Source organism: Struthio camelus, chromosome 4 (assembly GCF_040807025.1).
Source record: "Struthio camelus isolate bStrCam1 chromosome 4, bStrCam1.hap1, whole genome shotgun sequence".
Lineage (NCBI taxonomy): Eukaryota > Metazoa > Chordata > Aves > Struthioniformes > Struthionidae > Struthio > Struthio camelus.
This window is the reverse complement of record NC_090945.1, coordinates 6658850-6679329: the sequence shown is the minus strand read 5'-3', so window position 1 is coordinate 6679329 and position 20480 is coordinate 6658850. Positions and strand designations below refer to the sequence as shown.

At 45.0% G+C, this 20480-nt stretch overlaps 2 protein-coding genes across 4 annotated transcripts in view; one reads left to right on the top strand and one right to left on the bottom strand.

Moving 5' to 3' along the window:
- The window catches only part of PPEF2 (protein phosphatase with EF-hand domain 2), a 28577-nt gene extending 24537 nt beyond the window's left edge, over window positions 1-4040 (top strand). For both annotated transcript variants that reach the window (XM_009687261.2, XM_068941217.1), the window contains 2 exons: window positions 963-1050; window positions 1701-4040. In XM_009687261.2, coding sequence (XP_009685556.1) covers window positions 963-1050; window positions 1701-1879 — 267 coding nt within the window. In that variant the 3' untranslated portion in view covers window positions 1880-4040. The remainder of the gene's footprint in view (window positions 1-962; window positions 1051-1700) is intronic.
- NUP54 (nucleoporin 54) lies at window positions 3561-20384 on the bottom strand. Of its 2 annotated transcripts, XM_068941218.1 has the most exons (13): window positions 20161-20285; window positions 17267-17428; window positions 14362-14445; window positions 14097-14231; window positions 13153-13382; window positions 10085-10272; window positions 9375-9571; window positions 7613-7667; window positions 6982-7075; window positions 5816-5923; window positions 5310-5429; window positions 4770-4880; window positions 3561-4399 (listed from the first exon to the last, which is right to left on the bottom strand). In XM_068941218.1, the coding sequence occupies exons 1-13, from the start codon at window positions 20210-20212 to the stop codon at window positions 4271-4273; spliced, it is 1665 nt and encodes a 554-aa protein (XP_068797319.1). In that variant the 5' UTR covers window positions 20213-20285; the 3' UTR covers window positions 3561-4270. The 2 variants fall into 2 exon arrangements, with proteins under 2 accessions (XP_068797319.1, XP_068797320.1); XM_068941219.1 differs by lacking the exon at window positions 17267-17428 and having other exon boundaries at window positions 20161-20384.
- Window positions 20385-20480: the final 96 nt, after the last annotated feature.

Here is a 20480-nt window from a genome sequence, read left to right as displayed (position 1 = left end):
AAAAACTTGCATGAATCTGAGCAGTCCAGAGGGGTTTGGACCATTATAGAAATGGATGCCCCCTGTGAAATAGAAGCCTAGATTTGGATTCAGGCTTTTAAACTGGAAAACTAGATGACAGAATGGTTGAGGTTGGGAGGGACCTCTGGAGATCATCTAGTCCAACCTCCCTGCTCAAGCAGGGTCCTCCAGAGCATGTTGCCCAGGATGGCATCCAGACGGGTTTTGAATATCTCCAGCGAAGGAGACTCCACTACCTCGCTGGGCAACCTGTTCCAGTGCTCTGTCACCCTCCCAGGAAAGAAGTTTTTCCTCAGGTTTAGGTGGAACTTCCTGTGGTTCAGTTTCTGCCATTGCCTCTTGTCCTGTCACTGGGCACCACGGAGAAGAGGCTGGCCTCATTCTCTTGACACCCCTCCCCTTCAGATACTTGTACACGTTGATGAGATCGCCTCTCAGTCTGCTCTTCTCCAGGCTGAACAGGCCCAGCTCTCGCAGCCTTTCTTCATAGGAGAGAGGCTCCAGTCCCCTCATCCTCTTTGTAGCCCTCCGCTGCACTCTCTCCAGGAGTGCCATGGTTCCTTTCTCTGACTTGCAGCTTCCTAATTACAGCCAGCAAAAACAAATCTGCAACAGTTAAAAGTCATAGCCCAAATCACCATCTCCCCTATTAACCAGGAAAAATGGTCTGTTTGGAATTGACAGGCTGACGATGTGCTGTAATATAGAGGTGCACAGAGGGGCCAGTCATTACAAACCTGTTTCCTAGTGCATGCACGATGCAAAGTGCATTGCTGACAAACTCATCCTTGAGCACCTCAGCTGGTAACTGTGGAACGAGTCTTGAGAGCAGCAGATGCTTCTATTTTTGGGAACGTCTGCAGTAACTGCCCAGAGACAGCACAGCGCTCTACGGTGTTAGGTAGGAGCTAGAGAAGGAGCGTGACCATGTTCTCTTTCAGCACGTCCAGGCGGGCTTGCTGGAAGTCATTTATCGAAACAGATCCAACTTGGAGACCATATTCAGGATCATAGACAGAGATCATTCAGGTAAGGTGGATGTGCTGGCCGGGGATTGGGGGGGGGGGGGGGGGTTTGGTTGACATGTTCTACTTTTGGGCTCCCTTTATTATATACTAATGCATTTTTTTTTTTTAATGTAACAATTTAAGGCCTGGGGCTTGCTCCTCCCTAGATCAGGGTTACTGCCTCAAGGGCTTTTGAAATGTCATTGCATAGTTCCACAAACATGAGGAACAGGTGGAGCCAGGGCAGAGAATTCGAATGAATTGTTCTGGAGGAATTTAATAGAAAAAAATGGAGATGAGAACACCATATAGTACTCTTGGGATCTGAATGTTACCTGCTAATGCACTGAACTACTTTGGGAAAGAAAATACAGTTGTTTTTTGCCTTCCACTGTTCTCCCAAACTATATTACATTCCTTTGCTGCTCTTCGGTTTTAAGTTGTATGTTATCCAGTGCTCTCTACACTAGGAAATTTAGTTGCAGCACTTTAAAGGTAGAGGACGAGTTATTTATTTCCTCCCTTTAGGGACTGGCAGGCAGTGGGGATGGGCTGAGAAACTGAACCTGAGCAGAGGCTGCCACTTGCATGTTGAGCAGGGCTTGCTGGCTGGCCGGCAGTAGTGCACATGCTGGCCTTGCGCTGATGTGGCTATGCCTTTCTGCCCCCTAGGCCTCATCTCATTTGAGGAATTTCACCAAACCTGGAAGCTGTTCAGCTCCCATATGAACATTGAACTCACGGACGACGGCATCAGTGACTTAGTTCGCAGCATTGATTTCAATAAGGATGGAAACATCGACTTCAACGAGTTCCTAGAAGCCTTCCGCCTTGTCAAACAGTCGCAGTAGTGAGAAAACAGCAGAGCTCCTGTCAGCCCTCGCTGGATCGCCACGTCCAATGCCTTGACTGTCTATGAAGCCCGATGAACCTCTTCCTACCTAACCGCAGAACGTGCCTGCAGATGCGAAGCCGTGTAGGGAAAGGGAATGTCAGGTACATGTAGCACGTCTTCGTTGAAAGCGGTGATTACCCCACTAAACAGAAGTGTTCTATTTTGAGATGGTAACTAACTGGTAAAATAGGTAAGCTGCACTTCGCTTTTACCAATTTTTAAAAAGGAACCGTTTTTTGAGTAGATGCCTATCTCCCCTCTGAGGAAGATGCAATTTGGTCTCTCTTGTCAATGCAGGTGATGGTATTTTACAGATCTATTCAATTTTAGTAAAATAGGAAGACGACTATTTATTGTCGGCATTGTTTTAACCAGTTGGACATTATTTGAGTACAGCCTTCTCCTTAATAAGCAATTTTTTTCTAGCTTGCCTCTTCTGGGCTGCTCATACCCTTTCTACTTTTTCAATGTTGTTAGCAGCAGTGGTATTTTACTGATAATATCTGCAACGCACTGTTGTTGTTTTGCTCCAATAAGGCTGTTTTGTACATTTGAAGCTATTAAATATGTGCAGTGGAGCAACACTTCCAAAAATAAACTATCTCGAACGTGCAAAACAGCCTCTAGCAGAGGGCTCTCATAAAATCCTGTGAGGCTATATTTCCCCTTTTGAAGAGCCAGCTTAGCACCTTAATTGTTAGAGTGACTGTGTTGCATGTTCAAGACAGGTTATTTTTGGAAGCATGGTGCAATTGCAGATGAAAAAGAGTGATGTTTATTTTAGGTTATTTATTCATTGGAAACACTTCTATCTCGACCATGCAACATAGGTCCCTGCTGGAGTGACTACGTTGTCTTGACTTAAGAGACTAACTGGGCTCTTGAAAAAGGGAAATACATCCTAAAAGGATATTGTAAAAGAACTCCCCGCCAGTGGTTGTAATGCATGTTCGAGCTAGTTTATTTTTGGAAAGGTTTCCAGGGACTAAAACAACCCCTTCCCCCAGCCCCAGTTGAAGTTCCACGTATACCTTTCTCAGTTGCAGTAGAACCATGTTTCCAAAAATAAACTATCTCGAACATGCATTACAACCACTGGCGGGGAGCTCCTTTACAACATCCTCCGAAGGTATATTTCTCTTGTTCGCTCGCGTACGTATGTTTTATGAATGAAAGTCTTTATTTTCATTGAGGCTAATGAACAAAACATTTCCCCTGCTACTGCAAAGCAGATAGAACTCAAACACTGCAGGGAGGGAAGCACACTGTGCGTGGAGACCTAATTGTCATTGCTGGATGCTGTACAAACTCATGTTCGAAAAATAGCGTATTTTTGTTTCAGTGCTTTTCAGTGACTTTTGTAATGAGGGGGAAAAAAAAAAAAAAAGGTTACTTGGGCTAGAAGTCCTCTCTCTTGTGCCTGCAGTAACCATCTGCTCTGCAGGCCTGGGTAGCAGGTAGGACCTAAGGGAAATGACTGTTTGGGGACTTCAGCTGCCCAGTAGCGCGGGGGGTATCACGTTTGGTGGCCTGTTACCTGCAGTGCATGGAGGAGAGCGAAGTACATTAACCTGTACCTGCCACCAGTTTCACTTCTATACTGACTGAGCTGAAAAAGAGCCAAGACCATGCACAACTTATGACAAAGTGAGACTGAATTTATTAGTCTCCAGAAATTAAAAAAAGGCAGAAGACATCTAGACATTTTGTTGTTGGTTGAGGGGTAGGAAAGCTTTGTATAATTCACATATGTAAAGTGATTGATAACAACATATCCTGCAACTCCTTGCAGTCCCAAGGAAGGGCAGACAATGATAATGTCAACTTCCTGCAACTTAACGCCCCCCCCCGCCCCCAACCAAATAATGGTACTGTGAAAACTATGGTAAAGTAACATACATGACTAATGACTTGACTTAGCTGTTTACACAATGTTGTTCATTAATTCTTTTGACAAAAAAGGAAGCAGGTTAAGCGTTCCCCAAAACAAATTACAACTGGAACCACTCCCTCAGCACTGCTTTTTTTTTTTTTAAGACAATGCTGTTGTGAAAAAAAAATAGAAATAAATGTACAATAGTACATATAGTTTTATAGTAAAACAGTATCTGAACAGATTCAGTTTTCCTTCTTTTATTAAAGCATATACAGCTTTATAAAATATAAACCTTCCAAAGGTCAAGTTCAAAAGCTTAGAAGAGGCTTTGCTAATTCTAAAGATAACAGCCAATACACCATTGCTTCTAGAAGATAAACATTTTATTTTACCTCACTGATTTCAGCCTTGGAAGGTGAACCAATAAGTGGAGTAACACATTCTGTGTAACCCCTGCAGCCATCTGACATGTCAACTGAAGACACCTCCTCTGATGGGGATGCTCTCATTCAGCCCATGTTCTATTAGCTTTATGTCCTCCAAGTCATCCTTTATAATGCTTATCAAGTGACTCAGGCCTTCTTGCTGCTGCTTCAGATGCTGCAGATAGAGGGAGAGGTTTTTAAAAAAAAGTGTTAATATAGTGCAACTTGACAGATTTTTTTTTTTAAGTAATATTTCTCAAAGCTGCCATGTTGGGGGGGGGAACCTTGGCACACTGACAAACCTCACATAATTTATTTGTAAGAAAAAAAAAAAAATCAGCGCTTTCCACAGTAACAGCTTCACTGCTTAGAGTAACTTTGTGCAATCTTGATGTGCTGCTGCTGAAAACAGCAAAAAGGACTTGCTATCAAGCAACTGAAAGCCACATCAGATGCTAAATAGCCCTCCCAAGTTAGTGCCTCAGGAGTGGCGTCAGTGGTGCATTTTCAAAAAGTATCCAAGGCTTCTACCAGGTAATACTTACTTGCTTGATTTCCCTTAAGAGATCTGCATCTACGTAATAGCGCTCTTCAGCCCTCACTGCACCAAAGTGGTTCTGCATCCTGATTTGGGACATGAGCTCATTCAGTCTGCCCTGGAAAGACATATGTGGAAAAAAAAGGGCTTAAATCACACAACTCATTCAATTCTGTCAGCAATGCTCCAGCATCCAACACTGCCTGTGTCATCAAAGCAGGACATATTACTTGCTCACTCCACTTTTTTTTTTTTTTTTGAAGACATGTGAAGAACATGTCTTTCAAATTAATACTTAAAGTATTTAATGCTTTGTGCTAATTAAAGTAAATATAACTATAAAATACATTAAAAATAACACACATTAATTCTTATAAAAAAAACCTCACAGATGTGTTAGCAGTCACGCAGCAAGCGTATGACACTATAACCTAGAAACGCTGCTTGAAAACGTTCCGCAAATACTACACCTAGTTTGGAAAACTTACTTTATAATGATTTATGAGGAAAAAACACAGTTGTTGGCAGAGATCTGGTAACTACTCACCTTGAACTGCGTAGGTGCATTTAGTTCACATTGAATTGTATCTAACTGTACACGAAGCTGTTCTTCGTCTGCTTGAATGGCATAGCCACTTTTCCTTTGGATTTCCTGCTTTATTAAGACCTGCAAAAGAAGCCTCTGAGGATCACTAGAGAAGCCTTTGTCTCCTCTTCTCTTTCCCTACTAGCCCTTCCATATCTCTCTTTGCCCCTTGTCCAGCCTCCCTCTAGTCAGATTTGTTCCATTTTGTAGTCTGCTCCTCAGAGCAATCCCACAGCTTCCGGGTAAGCGAGAGAGAAGGTTCCCAGAAGAGCAAGACATGCTTCACCCCTCCAGTCTGTCCTGGCGGATTTGCAAGTGACTTAAAGCAATAGCATTAGATGAACATTGGCCAAGCTATGGGGCTGGGCACAAGACTGAAGAGGTCAAACTGTTAGTTCGATGTCCCCTGTCAGTTTGCTTGCTGGCACCAGGCTGTCCGTCAGAGTTCTTTACAACATCCACTTTACCTGTAGAGTCCTATGAGAAAGCTTCATCAGTTTCCTTTTGTACTGTGCAATTTTTGCCATCGTTGTTGTCTGGTTTTTTTGCAGCTCGCTGATATCTTCTGATATTATCTGCAAAGGAGATGAGTCAGTTGGAAGCTAGGACACTTTTTGATAATATGGCACATTAGTCCTGCTTTCATACCAGGAGTTCCAAAACAGTAATTGGTCCGGCAGTTTGGGGTCCTCGCCAGAGATGCTCTCAGGAAGCTGTTTGCATGCTAGTGTTCTGTGCAGCAGCGTCATCGCTGCTTTTGGGTCCCCTGCTGCCAGTGCTGACTTTACACTGGACCACTTCTGTTCTGGCTGCTAGCTATTTTCATACATAGCAGAAGAAATTGAATGTAGCTGAGATTTCCCTAAGGCATCAGAAACCTGGGTGCCCAGCTTAGAGTCCTAACCTGTACAACTTAATTCAGCTGTTTTGAAAGTCCATGTTTGAATTAACATGTAACACCCCAGTAAGCTTGGAAAAAACAAACACACCCCCACCCACCCCACCCACCCCACTGATCGGATTTTGCCCAAAAGAAAAATACACGCAAAGCATACAAAAATACACAACAAAAGGAGATCCTAGCTTGTAGAAAAAGGATAGTCAGGGTGTTTCAAAGTTACAAGTGACAAGAACTGGCCTGGCACCCTGTGGATCTACTGTCATTCAACAGATATGTGATTAGCAGAGGCCTAAGACATGCTAACTGCTTCATTAAGAGTAACTATTTATTTCTTCCTCCTTTGCAGGCTGGAAAGGGAAATTATACTACCTCCTGGCAGCTGCTAGGGCAAACAGAAAGGCTGCTTCAGATAAGCTATCTATTCCCTCAATGCGTGTTTTCCCAATTCACGAAGGCTCAGGATTATGCAGATAAAAAAAAGTAAAGAAAGGGAGAAGTTTGTAACAACCACAAAGGAAATCAGCCTAAGTTATCTGTTAGCCACTAGAGTGTACCTCACTTTTTCAGCTGCAGAAATAACAAGAGGGGGGAAAAAAGTAAAATAAAATCACAGCTCCCTGTTCATTGCTTCAGCACCAGCTCTCCACCCACAAGAGGCACAGAAGGGAGGTTAACTGAGTACCAACTCCCTCCTCAATAACAAACAGTCACAATAAATATAAGAAACCTTACATCTAATCGGGTTTGATGCTGTTTGGTCATCTGATCTTGGACCTTCAGTCTTCTCAGCAGTTCCTTGAAACCCACCATTGGCACAGGAATAAGCCTACATGAAGAGAAATATTTCTCACAACACATTTTTAAACAAGACATATATTGGGCAGTAATTGCACATACAGTACGATCTTAAATTGCAGGTGATCTTGCCCCACTACAAATTAATATATCTCTTGGTAAGTTCTATAGTCCTCATTATTCCTAACAGTTATAACAGAAGTCAGCCCAAGTTATCTTCAGCCACCGGAAGGTACACGGGTACTTCACTCTACCAGTTGTAGAAATAATAAATAAATAAATCCTGATTGTGAAAAACGTCTCATCTGAACTAGTTCAGATAACAGAACATCGCAACTCCAAGTCACTCAAGTAAGGTTTTTCATCCTGCTTCCCCTTAAGCACCTAAATGGATAAAGGGATTAGGCAGGCATTCCTAGTTATCCTCACTACCTCAGATGACATCTCTACTGGACAAAGTTATTCTGCAAGTGGTTTCTTACGAGTTACCTTGAAGAATAACCCAGAATATTCTGTATTTCTCTTCTCTCTTTACAAGTCTTTTTTTGTAATACTCAATTAGACTTACTTGTCAGGATCAGGATTATCAACTTTGGCTTGTTCCCAGATAATAGGATCAACACCTTAAAAAAAAAATGCAAGTTTTGATTATACACAGATCTGAATAGGTTATCTCACAGCTGTTAAATAGAAGTATGGTAAAAGACACAAAACCCATGAGCTACAGTAAACTGAATTACTGTTGTACAAATTAAGGTTAAACAAACAAGGTTAGCTCTTAAAAATCTTGGTCCTGGGCTGTGGCAATAAGTCCAGCCCAAAAGACTGTCAAGCACACCTACTAGTTTGAAAGGGTGAGAAAAAAAACAACTAATAAATGATAAAAATCAAACTGTACATGCTTCTGGAGGAAAAAAAAAAATCTTTCTGTTCCCACTGTATGCTATAGTTTTATCATCTTTCCCCTCAAAGTTAGTGAGTGTGTATGAATAAATAAAATTGATGTTTAAGTGATCAAAGTACTAAACCAGTTGGGAAAAAAAATTGCAAGTAGGATTCATCAGGGCTCCTAAAAGGATTCACATGAAGGACTATTACCTCTTCAGAGAACTGTTGCTTGTTTTGCCATGAAGTGCTTCATCAAGTAAATACATACATTAAAAGCAATCTAGTTGTACAACACTTAATTCAACACCATAATGCATGTCATTACCTTCTCCAGACCTTACTGCAAATCAAACCAGTGTTTAAAATGCACATGATTAACTATTGGGGGGGGGGGGGGGGTAAACCGACAGATACAGAAGTAACCAACTTCCTGACCAAAAAAAAAAACAAAACAAAACCAAACCAAACCACCAAGAAAAAAGTTATCAGTTTCAGGCCAGCATAAAGAGCAGACTAGGACAGTCAGCTGTTACGAACCATAATTGTGGCATTTTTTTAAACAACATTCCAGGTCATTCTGCAAACATATTGCCTTAATACTCACGTCTGTAGGTGTGACTGCTTCCTTAGCCAACCTACAAAATGAGCCTCCTTCTCAGTCATGAACTGACAAGTTGTGCTCAGCCACCAACCCAAAAGCCCTGCGATAGGCCTCCAGTATTATCGAAGGCCAACTTCCTCCCTCGTAAAGCAACAGCTCCTCCCCAGCACTGCAGTAATTGGAAGACATTGCTCACCTCTGATTTTTCTGCAAGAATAGGCCTAGTTCTTTTTGCAATCCAGGTATGGTAACTTTTGCTATATTTTAGCATTATGGGGTCTCATTGAGCATGCTCTCTCTCTCTCTCTATAGTCTGCTGGATACTGCATGCCACTTTCCCTGACTCATTACATGGAGCTCACAGCAAGAATTACATGCAGTACTGTATATAAAGAATAAGCTATCAGTTACCCTATGAAGGGGCATGAACAGCACTGCAACACTCTGGAACAAAGTGGTATAGTTACTACCTCTGGCCACGCAATGTCGGTATACAGTCCAAATGACCCAGAAAAAAATGGGAGGTTAAACATAGATGTGATTATTCTGATATTTAACTTGTTTTTAAATCAGACAAGCTCAAATGATTTATGATAGCTAAAGAGTACAGCCTAGTGTTGCGTGGCACATTACTGCTGAATTAAATTTTTCCACAATTGCGTTCATAACCTAGCGGCACTTCAGTATTAAAGCTGGCTGCAATTATAACCGTGCCATCAAGAGCGCCTTGGAAACCCCTGCAGCATTAAAAGGTGATTCTAGGGGGACGTGACACACGTTGTTCCCAGAGACCCGAGAGAGCCCGACTAGCAGCCTGAGCGCGCCGCCTCAGGCTACGTACCAGCAGGAGGGTTCTGCAGGAGCTGTTTGACTTGTGCCGGGGAAAGCTCTGTTCTGGCCATGGACAGGGTGACCCCCAGCTGCTGCAGGGACGTCTTTATGTTGGCTTGCTCAAAGTGTGCGTAGAGGGTCGTTGCTGGAACTCTCCTAGAAGTGCCATTGGGCGAGCGCTCGACAACATAAATGATGACTTCAGTCCTGAGCAAGGCAAAGGACACTGTCAGCCAGCAAAGGCCAGCAGCTTAGACAAACGTGATCAACAGCAAACCTATGTCTAAGTTAACACTTCTCCCAGTTGACTGTTAACTTTAGCAAATTGAGATATGAAATAGCAGTAAATCTAGGGTTTAACATAACAGGATTAAATGAGAAAGATATGCTGTAAATACACTACAGATTACAGCTTCCTCCTGTTTTAACAACCATATCCTATGATGGCGCGCTCATCAGGTTGCATTTCAACATACACAAGAAAGATACCGGACTTAATTTCTTAAGGAAAAAAAAAACAACAGCAAGAAATTAGAAATGAAGTCAAACACAGAAAGAGTAGAGGCAAAACTGAGGAGAAGGGAAGAGTGAGCCATTGCCATTTAGGAACATCAACCATATTACAACAACAAACACTCACGCACTGAAGCGGACTAAGGGCCAACCCTTTATAGAACACAGAGGTGGAGAAAAGGACAAAACCATATCAAGTTCACATACTGGTCATCTGGCATTGTTCTAACACCTTCTACGTTGACAGTGAGGGTCTGGTTTCCTCCCAGAATTTTGTGTAGCGATTCCACTAGCTGCTGCTGCTGGCTTCGAATGTCTATTTCTTTTCTATTAAAGACCAAAACCACGAGGCCATCTTCATCCTTGTTGTTCGGCATTAAACTGTAACCCACAGCCTGCAAATGAACAAACAAAAACCAGGGATGCATTCCTCAGCAAAAGCATACCTATGCAGTATGAAGGGGAGAGGCTAAATTAAGATGAATCCCTCAATTTTTAGAACAAGTGGTTCTAAATGGAAGGCACAACATATTCAGAGATGTGGAAACATAAATCAATCCCATTTTTAAAAATAAAAGTGCACTCACAAGGCCGTCAGTAGAGTAGCTTCTGAAACAGTTTCATTTTGCAAAAAGTTTTAAAGTGATCATTCCCCATCTTCAAATACTAAAGCTACTGATCAGGAGATGCCAATTTAGCAGAACGTTTATGGTCCTTTAGAACTGATCTCAGTCAGCACCAGTCTACAGATTTACACTTCTTCTAAGGTGCAAACAGAACTGCAGGACCAGACTCCAATACAGAACAATTACTAGGGAGTTCCAGAAGCGGTTTGTAAAGTTAAATTTCCAGATGCCTGAAAGAAAAACAGTAACTAAAATAACCTAAACAAAAGAGGCCAACCATAATCCTCTATGGATTTCTGGAACTCACCCTTGGTATTTTCTTACTGGAGGAGATCAAGACAGTTTACCTGACAATACAAGCCAAAACACAGACATGGAATATTGCTACTACATAAGGCATGCATCAATCAACATTATCACAGAAACGTTTGGGACAGGCAGTTTTCTTTTGATTATCAGGTATCATGGCTTCGTACAATTGCTAATAAGGCTTAAGGCCATCTTTACCCTCTCCGTGATAAAGCTGTAGCAAGAGTAGGTGTTTTAATGCAACATCATAACCTAGTACAGGGACACTATCTGTGCCACCCTGTGACACTAGGGTGCTATCTGTGCCAAGTATCAGGATCTTTTTCCCTTTCAAAAAAAATCCTGTCAGCTCCACCATGAACTCCACATCTCCTGTGAGACCTACTCATTAGAAGCTAAAGCAGAGCAGGCAGTTTGTTTTGCCTCTGTACCGTTGCACCAACATATCACTGGCAACGTGTTAGACAACGGGTGCTTTTCAAGGCACTGACACCGCATGTGGGTCAGTTACTGTTTTCCCTGCAAGCGCAGCTGAAGAGAGAAATGAGCTGAGGACTTGCCAAAGAGCCCACCCTCCCTCAGCCCTGGGTAACGCACCCTGAGGGTAAGCCTCACAAAAGCAGCTTTCTTCAGGCGCGCTATCGTATCACAGCGCACAACAGTGAAAGCTGGGGAAGAATTATGCACTATAACAGTGTCGAACAGAAAACTGGCTTTTAAAAAAAGTGACTTTTAAGTTACTGGTATTGCATTTGTCCCTGAATTAAGCTGTTCCTTCTTAAACTCAAAAGAAAAAAAAAAGACACACATACAAATCACCTTTTTTTTTTTTTTCTTTTTTTAAAACATGCATCCCTTTCATTTTCATAGCTGTGAGAAAGGCTTGCACTGGGAGAACTCACACACAGAAAACTAAAGCTCATTATATTCTAAGTAGTACTACCAGCACACCTATTACTCCGCTGGTGTTTCTGTTAGAAAAAAGTCTACCAGGATTTCTTTACCGAACGTAATAATTTCAAGCTACCACGATTATTTAAATTCATCATGGTTCTTCATATGTTGGCCTGAACCGCATACCTTAAAAGCACACTTTTCCTGGTTAAAAACTATACACAGCTCAGCTGACTTGGAGTTGGACTTGTGTAAAATTGGATTCCTTTACTCCTGTCGAAACCCTGTGAGTTAACTTCATTCCTACTAGATGTCTGATGCTGACAGAGACAATAAACCAACTAGTTTACGATGCTTTGCAACGATACCTGCGCTAGTAACGTCTACACTTTTTCCTAGATGTCTGCCATTGCTGGCATATAGCCGATTTCTTTTCCTATATTTCATATATATAATAATTCATTTTAGATACAGAAATTCATACCAGCAGCGGTACTACTCAAGTCACAGAGACAAGAGTCAATTTAGTACACGGTACCACATGTCTAACTTGAAAGGAAAACTTCTGCTTTTGGAGAAAAAAAATAAAATAAAATAAAGCCAAGAAAGCTCTAAAGCCACTTCAGGTCACAACTCACAAGAAAGCATGTTTACAGGTGCATTATCAGCAAAACATTCAAGATGACACCATAAAATGTAATGCAAAAGAAGCCAAACGTTTCTTATGCAGATATTGAGTTACAAAGATTTTTTTTTATAAAATCTCCTGATTCATGCATCAGAACTAGTCTTAATTAAGCATTAACCTACATTCAGGTTAGCAAGTTTACACTTCAAAGAATAAGCTTAGAAAAGGAGGTCATTACTGCGCTTGACCTGAATTGGCTTCTAAGTCCAAAGCTTAGCAAGACGGTCAGCAGACATGAGACTTGCAGAGGATGAAGAGCTACATATTCTTTGCCGACATGAGAACCAGAATGAGGAATTGTTGACAATATCATGCGTGGAATGAAGTCAGCTTTAGCACTTGCAAGGATGAAGGCAGAAAAACCCCAAAGACTGTCCATTTAAGATAGTACGTACAGGCCAGGTTCATAGAGCATTTTTCTGAAATTCATATCCACACATCTGCTCTAACCACACACACAGGCTCATCTCAACACTATCATAGAGAAGCCTGTTTTTGTCATCCACGTATGCCTGTCTAGTGCATGCGCATCAGGCATGTCTACTCCCTCAGCAATACCCAGATTTCCAGCATCTATACATCTTCAAACCTTTTATTTTCATACATCAGATTTGCATCCATGACCTGGAAAATATTACTTCAGATTATTCTTAACAGCAAGCAAAACTAATCTAGCTCTTGTGACACATTTAGACGCAGAACTAGCAAGCAAGCTAACCGCTTCAAAATTGTTTGCAGACAGATAAATAATACCATACCTTAAATCTGCAAAATGGGTTTTCCTGCGTGAACTCCACTGGAGCAATGTTGTTGTTGAAGTATCCTTTGCCTGTTCCCCAGAAGGCCTGCAGCTGGTTCCATTTTGCCAAAAGAGCATCTCTCTCATCCCCCAAAAGCGTTGGAGCCGACAGGGCGCTGGCTGTGTTGATGAGCTGGTTAGACTGGGCAGGTGTTTGCGCCGGCTGGCTGAACAAGCTGCTCCCCAGTGCTGTGTCAGAAGGCAAAGAACAAGTAAACTCCTTTATGAAGGAAGAAAGACTTGCTTGCTAACATATACCATCTGCACATGATCACTATCACTTCATATTTTGAGAAGCAAAACAAACACACAGGACAGGTAAATCAGCGTCAGATATTTTCTTCATAAAAGCATCTTTTTACATCCAGTCATCATCAGTAACAGTAATTACTGAATGCTGAATTAGAAGAAAAAACTCCCTCTTTTTTTTTCCTTTAGCTGAGACATCTATGCTCACCTGCTACACGATCATCTCCAATATCTTAATCTGTAGGGTAGACCTGTTACAAGTTCAACGGACTCAGAGCCTGCAGCTGTTCATTCTAACTTGAATTTAAACTAAACGCAGCACTGTTTTCCTCCCTTTTGTAATAACTACTGTTGGCAGTCACCACCTTACGTAACTGCTTTTTCTACTGCTGCTAAACCGGAGAGACAAATATTGTCATCAGAAACTCAAGGGTGAAGCTCAGACAGTTGCTTGAGCTCGTTTAAGAAAAAAGGTGAGGACTGCAAAGGTAGGCATTTTAAAACTAAATTTCTAGGACGTCTCCATCAACCAAGAGATGAATGGTTACAGGCTCCTTTCATGATACACCACTAGCTCTACCGCTCTAAAGTCTGTTGTAGTCTCACACACTTCTTAGAAACCAAGGGCGTAAACAAATAAAAGACCATACTTACTAGTTTGCTGCTGCTGCGTACCGAAGCCTCCAAAGCCTAACCCGGTTCCCAACCCAGTACCCAAGCCAGTTCCAGTTCCTGTGCCAAAACTAGTACCAAACCCAAAGCCTTTGTTCTGGGAAGCACCAAAGAGTCCTGAAAATAAAATAAGAGTTATTGAGCAAAATATGAGAACTGTACTTCTGAATTGCAAAAAAATGATTTGTTATGGATTGACGCTAAGTTTAATTCTAAGGCAACTATTTTCAACTTTGTGATCTCTTACCACTGGTGCCTGTATTGGTGGGAGCAGAAAAACTAAACGCTGACCCCGCAGTGGTGGTAGTTGTCCCAAATCCTCCAAACGCACCTAATGAACAAAGTTCACAAGTAAGGCAGACAGCAGGTTGTGAGCTGCAACTGTGCAGAACAGGACAATAAACTGCACACTTCGATGGTGGTATGAGAGGAGATAACGACAGATGAACGTATTATGTTACAAGCATGTTGGTCACACTGATCATGGTTACCAAGTCCATTGTCTGAGTAAACGGGAAAGAAAACATGAATCAGAAAGCCAACACATCCATGGTGTGCAAGAAATGCCAAAAAAAAAAAAAAGAAAAGAAAAAAAAGAAGAAAGGCAATGGTTAATAACCTATTCTTTTACCATCGGGACATGCTTTCCTTATCAAGTCACAACTAATACTAGTATTTCTTAGCCATTCTCAGGAATACTTTTAGATTATGTTGTTGCTAGGTGTTCAAAAAGTGATCTGATGTCTTGCAAGTTTAAAAAACGTTTTTAAGCATTAAGAGCAAAAATAGAAGCTAAGTGAGTTAAGTCTGAGCCTAAGGTATACACAATTGCTGTGCCTACACAGGAGCGCTATCACACTAGCGATTCCTTTCTATATGCAGGAAGGATTCTACAAGGTCCTTTTTGGGGCTTGTTTCCCCATTAAACCTGGTTTTGAGGTTCAATCATCACCAGAGGGAGACAAATCCAAAAGCTACAGGTGGCAGAGGGAGACCCTGGTAAACAAGGGCCTGAGCTCAACCACGCCAGAAAACCTGCAAATCCATATTCCCATTTGCCCCCTTGACAAGAGTTGGCTCCACCACAGGGCAGTGGCGTGGTGGAACACATTACCAGCCCTGAGGGCCTCCCAGCGACAGCCCTGCGCAGGCACAGGGCCCATCGCCATAGCCAAGCGGATAGTAGGGCCATGGCACCGGCAGCACCTCCTGTGACAGGAGCTTCCCTGACCCTCAACGCCATCCCCTTTCAGACAGGTGGCACCACCTCAACGAGCCCCTGTCAGCGAGGAAGGGGATGCTCCAGCACCATCTCTGCGCAGCCCCTGAGCTACAGTGGTGCCCACACCATCTGGCCAAAACCACAGGATACGAGATAGTTACTTAGATGACTGGACTGTTTAAGGCTGAGATGGGCGATTAAGAGGGAGGAAAACCCTGGCATAAGCTTACATGCTTAGTAGGTGCCCTTATCCACAGGATTCATCTCAGACAAGAAGCTGCAGCATGCACTGTTACTCTGTGCTTTACAGGAGGCAGCAGCACAGCCCTCTTCCATCTCCAGAGCACGTGGAGATGTGGCGTTTCCCTCGGGTGATGCCCGCTCAGGCAGCCTGTGCTGTGATTCTCCTACCTCTGGGAATTCCTCCAGGCTACCCCCGTCAGCCCGTCTGACGGCCTCCAGCACCGCGAGCGCTGTCCTCAGCTCCAGCAGGCAGAGACATAGCCTGTGCACACCTGGCTAGCTGTAAAGTATCAAATGGCTTTGTTGCCAGCTGTTTTGAACTTGTCATTCTTCATGTGAGCAAATCTGTGAGGCAGGCACTGCCTCTGCTAACTCATATGTCAATAACAACAACAACAATGTTGCATCTTCAGACTTGCTCTACTTACCATCCTCTTGTATAAATAAGAGCTAAAAAGCTTAAACTGAACTTGACATTGCATTTTATTCTCATTCAGCATCAAGCTTAATGCAACTGGATATAAGTTGTTCCCTTTAACATTCAAGTTTCAACCCTTACCAGAAGGTGAGGAACTGTAACAGGAGTACCATCACATAAGCACACTTTTTAGGTAGTTTCATAATTTAGTAGCTTCTCTCAGAAAAAGATCTAGAACTGTAAGCTACGAAATAAAAATATGGATCCAAGTTCTCTTCTGGAACAGTTCAAATTCAGCTAGAGAAATACAGTTTAATAGCATTCATACCAAATAAAAAACAAGTCAGACCCTTCAAGTGCACAGAACAGAGAAGAGTACTCTAACACAGGGAGCAATGACACTGTGGAATGAATAGAATTCCTATACGAGCAGCTGCAACAGGATCCCATGGGCTAATTCTACAGAACTGAAAATATTAGAAATCAACATAGTTAAGCATTTTCATGTAAAATGGAAAAATTTTAAGCTGAAATCGTATCAGTTGATTACTCAGAATTGATGGATCTACACTGGGCTATAAATGCTTTTTGTAAGAAATATCCAGTGTACTCATCACACAGAAAACACTCTCCCAAAAAACTAGAAAATCTTTTCAAGACAGCCTGGGACATGTGCCAGAACAATATTTAGTAAACTGAGATTACAGCAAGGGCTGTTAATTTTGTGCTGATCGTATAAAATTTGTTTCTCCACAGAAACTGCTTAGGTGTAGTGCATTCATGACAACCAACAGAAGGCCAATGAGAAGACACAGGAAAGATGAAAAACATGACTGCAGTAGTCCAAGAATCTCATGTAAGGAAACGTGGCATTAGGAACTAACTCTGCAATTATTCCCAATTACCTGGATCTGAACACAGAATCGATGTTTCAGTTCTGCTAGGTAATCGAGGCTTAATTTTAGACTAGGCAAAATGGCAGGACACCATGATTTGTTTCCATTTCAGCAACTGAGAGTTTGGGATACAGTTCCTTTTTCCCCTCAACAGCTGTTTCTTGAGAATTTAATAGGCAAAAAAAAATAAAAAAAAAAGAACTATGCATCTACAGGTCTCAAATCCATTCCCCTTTCAGAGCGTTTATCTCCGATTCCCACTGAATATGAAGCAAGTAGATTAGTCCTAAATACAGACTCTCAGTTAAGAAAATAATTCTTGGACCCCTGCTATTAACATTTATTATAGAACAAGCACGTATGCATTATCTACCTGCACTTGCCAGACTGTTACCAAAATTGAATGGTGGAGTTGAGGTAGTGGAAACACCGAAATTCCCAATATTAAAATTCACTGCAGGATTAGCAGTTAATCCGAAACCCCCAAAATTAAACCCACTGGCAGTGGAGTTTGCAGTTTCAAGCCCACCAAATCCTGACAAGTGGGAAGCAGAAAAAGAGCAAGGCAACATTAGTTTGAAGTAAAAAGCAGGTTCAGGAAGTAAAAGCTAAAATATTTTCCATCACAGGAGACAAAACAGGCATAGTTAAAAAATGAGAGTAAGAAGTCAATTGATATTAAAGAGCATTTATTGAACACAAGTAAGACAATTGCAAGCTTAGTGTCTGACACACTCTCCTTGCATCGCTACTGTAATCATATTTTTCAACTATACCGCATGTAACACACTTGAGTCTTTTCTGTTCCCATTTCTAAGTTAAACAGGAAAATTTCCATGTGATTAAAGATTTGCATTAATAGTACTTTTTAAACCACCTACGACTGCTGAATACAGTTGCATCAGTACCAGCACGACTGACAGTAGTATCATTATTTCACAAACTATCAGGAAGGCAAGGATAAAGGATCTTTATGCCCATATACTACCCTCACACGGGTGGCTGTAGCAGCGTAACCACAGCAATACAACTTGAGCAGTTAAAGCACTACGAGCTGCTAAGATACATCTTCGCTACAGTAATCACTCTGATAACAAGCACTTAAGGGCTAACAATCACTCAAGTGCATTCACAACTTCTCTCTGTCCACCTTTGTGCTTGCAGGTGTCTGACCTCACGCACCCAAGGTTCTCCAGGCTAAGAAAAACGGGCCAATACACTGCATCCCTATCAGGTCCTCCTCAGCAGTAGCTGGGGAACAGGCTCATGCTAGGCAGGCAACTGGGATTTCTTGGGTGTGTGGTCTGCACGCACACGAAACCAAGTAACTAGCTGTGCAAGCAGTAAAATATTATCTTTTCCCTTAAGATGGGCCAGAAAGTCTGCATCTAGAACAATGACACAATCAGGAGGAGAGCCCATAAAGTAACCCGAGATAAACCAAAGATGACAAGCCCTGTGCATACTAGCCAGAGAAGACACGACTCTTCAATCTATTTTAAACATTCCAAAAGCTGAGAAAGAATAATTTTACTAAATGAGAGTAGAAAGGCTCTGATTTACATTTCACCAACACTGGCAGTCATTGGGCAGCAACAAAAAGAGGGGCAGGGGGAGTCTTTCAGTCTTTCCAAGTTCAACAGTGTTTTGCACTTCTCAGAAATTGACTTCCAGGAGCCTCTCATTCTTAGAGAAACATTACTGCAATTGAAAGTGAGAATCTGAGTGATCTGTCAGCATCAGTCAGGTAACGCATACCCCGCACGCTCTAAGAGTGACTAACGATATTTAAGCATTTCCACAACTGCATGAATACAGACAAGCGCCGGCTAAGTTCTTACAGTGACCTCCCACTGCTACTTGCAGCTGTACCCACAGGAGAAAGACATACAAACAAACGGTGGGGGGGGGGGAAAAAAGACTAACAACAACCATAATCAGAGAGACAAACTCTGATCTAAAGTGCCTGGGAGAAAAAAGCCGAGGGGTCCGTCCTGGAGCCCACACCGCCGCCGCCAAGAACTGAAAAAACAGTCTCGGCCCAGCCATGCCAAGGACCCGGCGACCGTTAGGGGCTCACCTGCAACGGCGCGTCACGACCGTTGGGGGCTCGGCTGCTGCGGCGCCTCACCTGTGTGTAGGGCTGTGGGGGGGGGGGGGGGGGGAAGGGGACACAGCTCTCGTGCGCGGCCGTTGGGCGCTTGGCTGCTGACCCCCGCGCGCCCCGCGACCCTTAGGGGTTCGGCCGCCACGGCAGGGCACGTGGGGGGGGGGCTCGTGCGCCCCGCGACCGTTAGGGGCTCGGCTGCCACGGCAGGGCACGTGGGGGGGGGCTCGTGCGGGGGGGGCTCGCGCGCCCCGCGACCGTTAGGGGCTCGGCCGCCACGGCAGGGCACGTGGGGGGGGGGCTCGCGCGCCCCGCGACCGTTAGGGGCTCGGCCGCCACGGCAGGGCACGTGGGGGGGGGGCTCGTGCGCCCCGCGACCGTTAGGGGCTCGGCTGCCACGGCAGGGCACGTGGGGGGGGGCTCGTGCGGGGGGGGCTCGCGCGCCCCGCGACCGTTAGGGGTTCGGCCGCCACGGCAGGGCACGTGGGGGGGGGGCTCGCGCGCCCCGCGACCGTTAGGGGCTCGGCTGCCACGGCAGGGCACGTGGGGGGGGGCTCGTGCGGGGGGGGCTCGCGCGCCCCGCGACCGTTAGGGGTTCGGCCGCCACGGCAGGGCACGTGGGGGGGGGGCTCGCGCGCCCCGCGACCGTTAGGGGCTCGGCCGCCACGGCAGGGCACGTGGGGGGGGGGCTCGTGCGGGGGGGGCTCGCGCGCCCCGCGACCGTTAGGGGTTCGGCCGCCACGGCAGGGCACGTGGGGGGGGGGGGCTCGTGCGCCCCGCGACCGTTAGGGGCTCGGCCGCCACGGCAGGGCACGTGGGGGGGGGCTCGTGCGCCCCGCGACCGTTAGGGGTTCGGCCGCCACGGCAGGGCACGTGGGGGGGGGCTCGTGCGCCCCGCGACCGTTAGGGGCTCGGCTGCCACGGCAGGGCACGCGGGGGGGGGGCTCGTGCGCCCCGCGACCGTTAGGGGCTCGGCTGCCACGGCAGGGCACGTGGGGGGGGGGCTCGTGCGGGGGGGGCTCGCGCGCCCCGCGACCGTTAGGGGTTCGGCCGCCACGGCAGGGCACGTGGGGGGGGGAAGAGAAAAAGGCAGCTCCCCGGCCCCAGCAGAGCGACTGCAGCGGCTCCTCCCTCCCGCCCGCGCGGCCGCTCACACTCACCGGTAGGGTTGGCGGCACCGGCCCCCGCCGTCGCCCCGAAGTTGAAGGCCATGAGGTGCTCCTGGCGGGGCCGCGGGAGCAGCGTGCAACGCCCGAGGCGTCCGGCTGGAAACAAACCCCCGCTGCTTCCGGCCGCTGCCCAGCGCCGCTTCCGGGTTATACCGCCGACCTCCGAAGCAAGCGCGGCCCCGCCTGTCGCCACGGCAACGCGCGCCGCAGAGGGGCGGGGCGCGGCCCCGGGCGGTGACGCCACGGATGACGCGAGCCGCCTCCCCGCCTCCCCCCGCGCGCCCTCTGCCGCCCCCTGGGGGCCGCCCGGC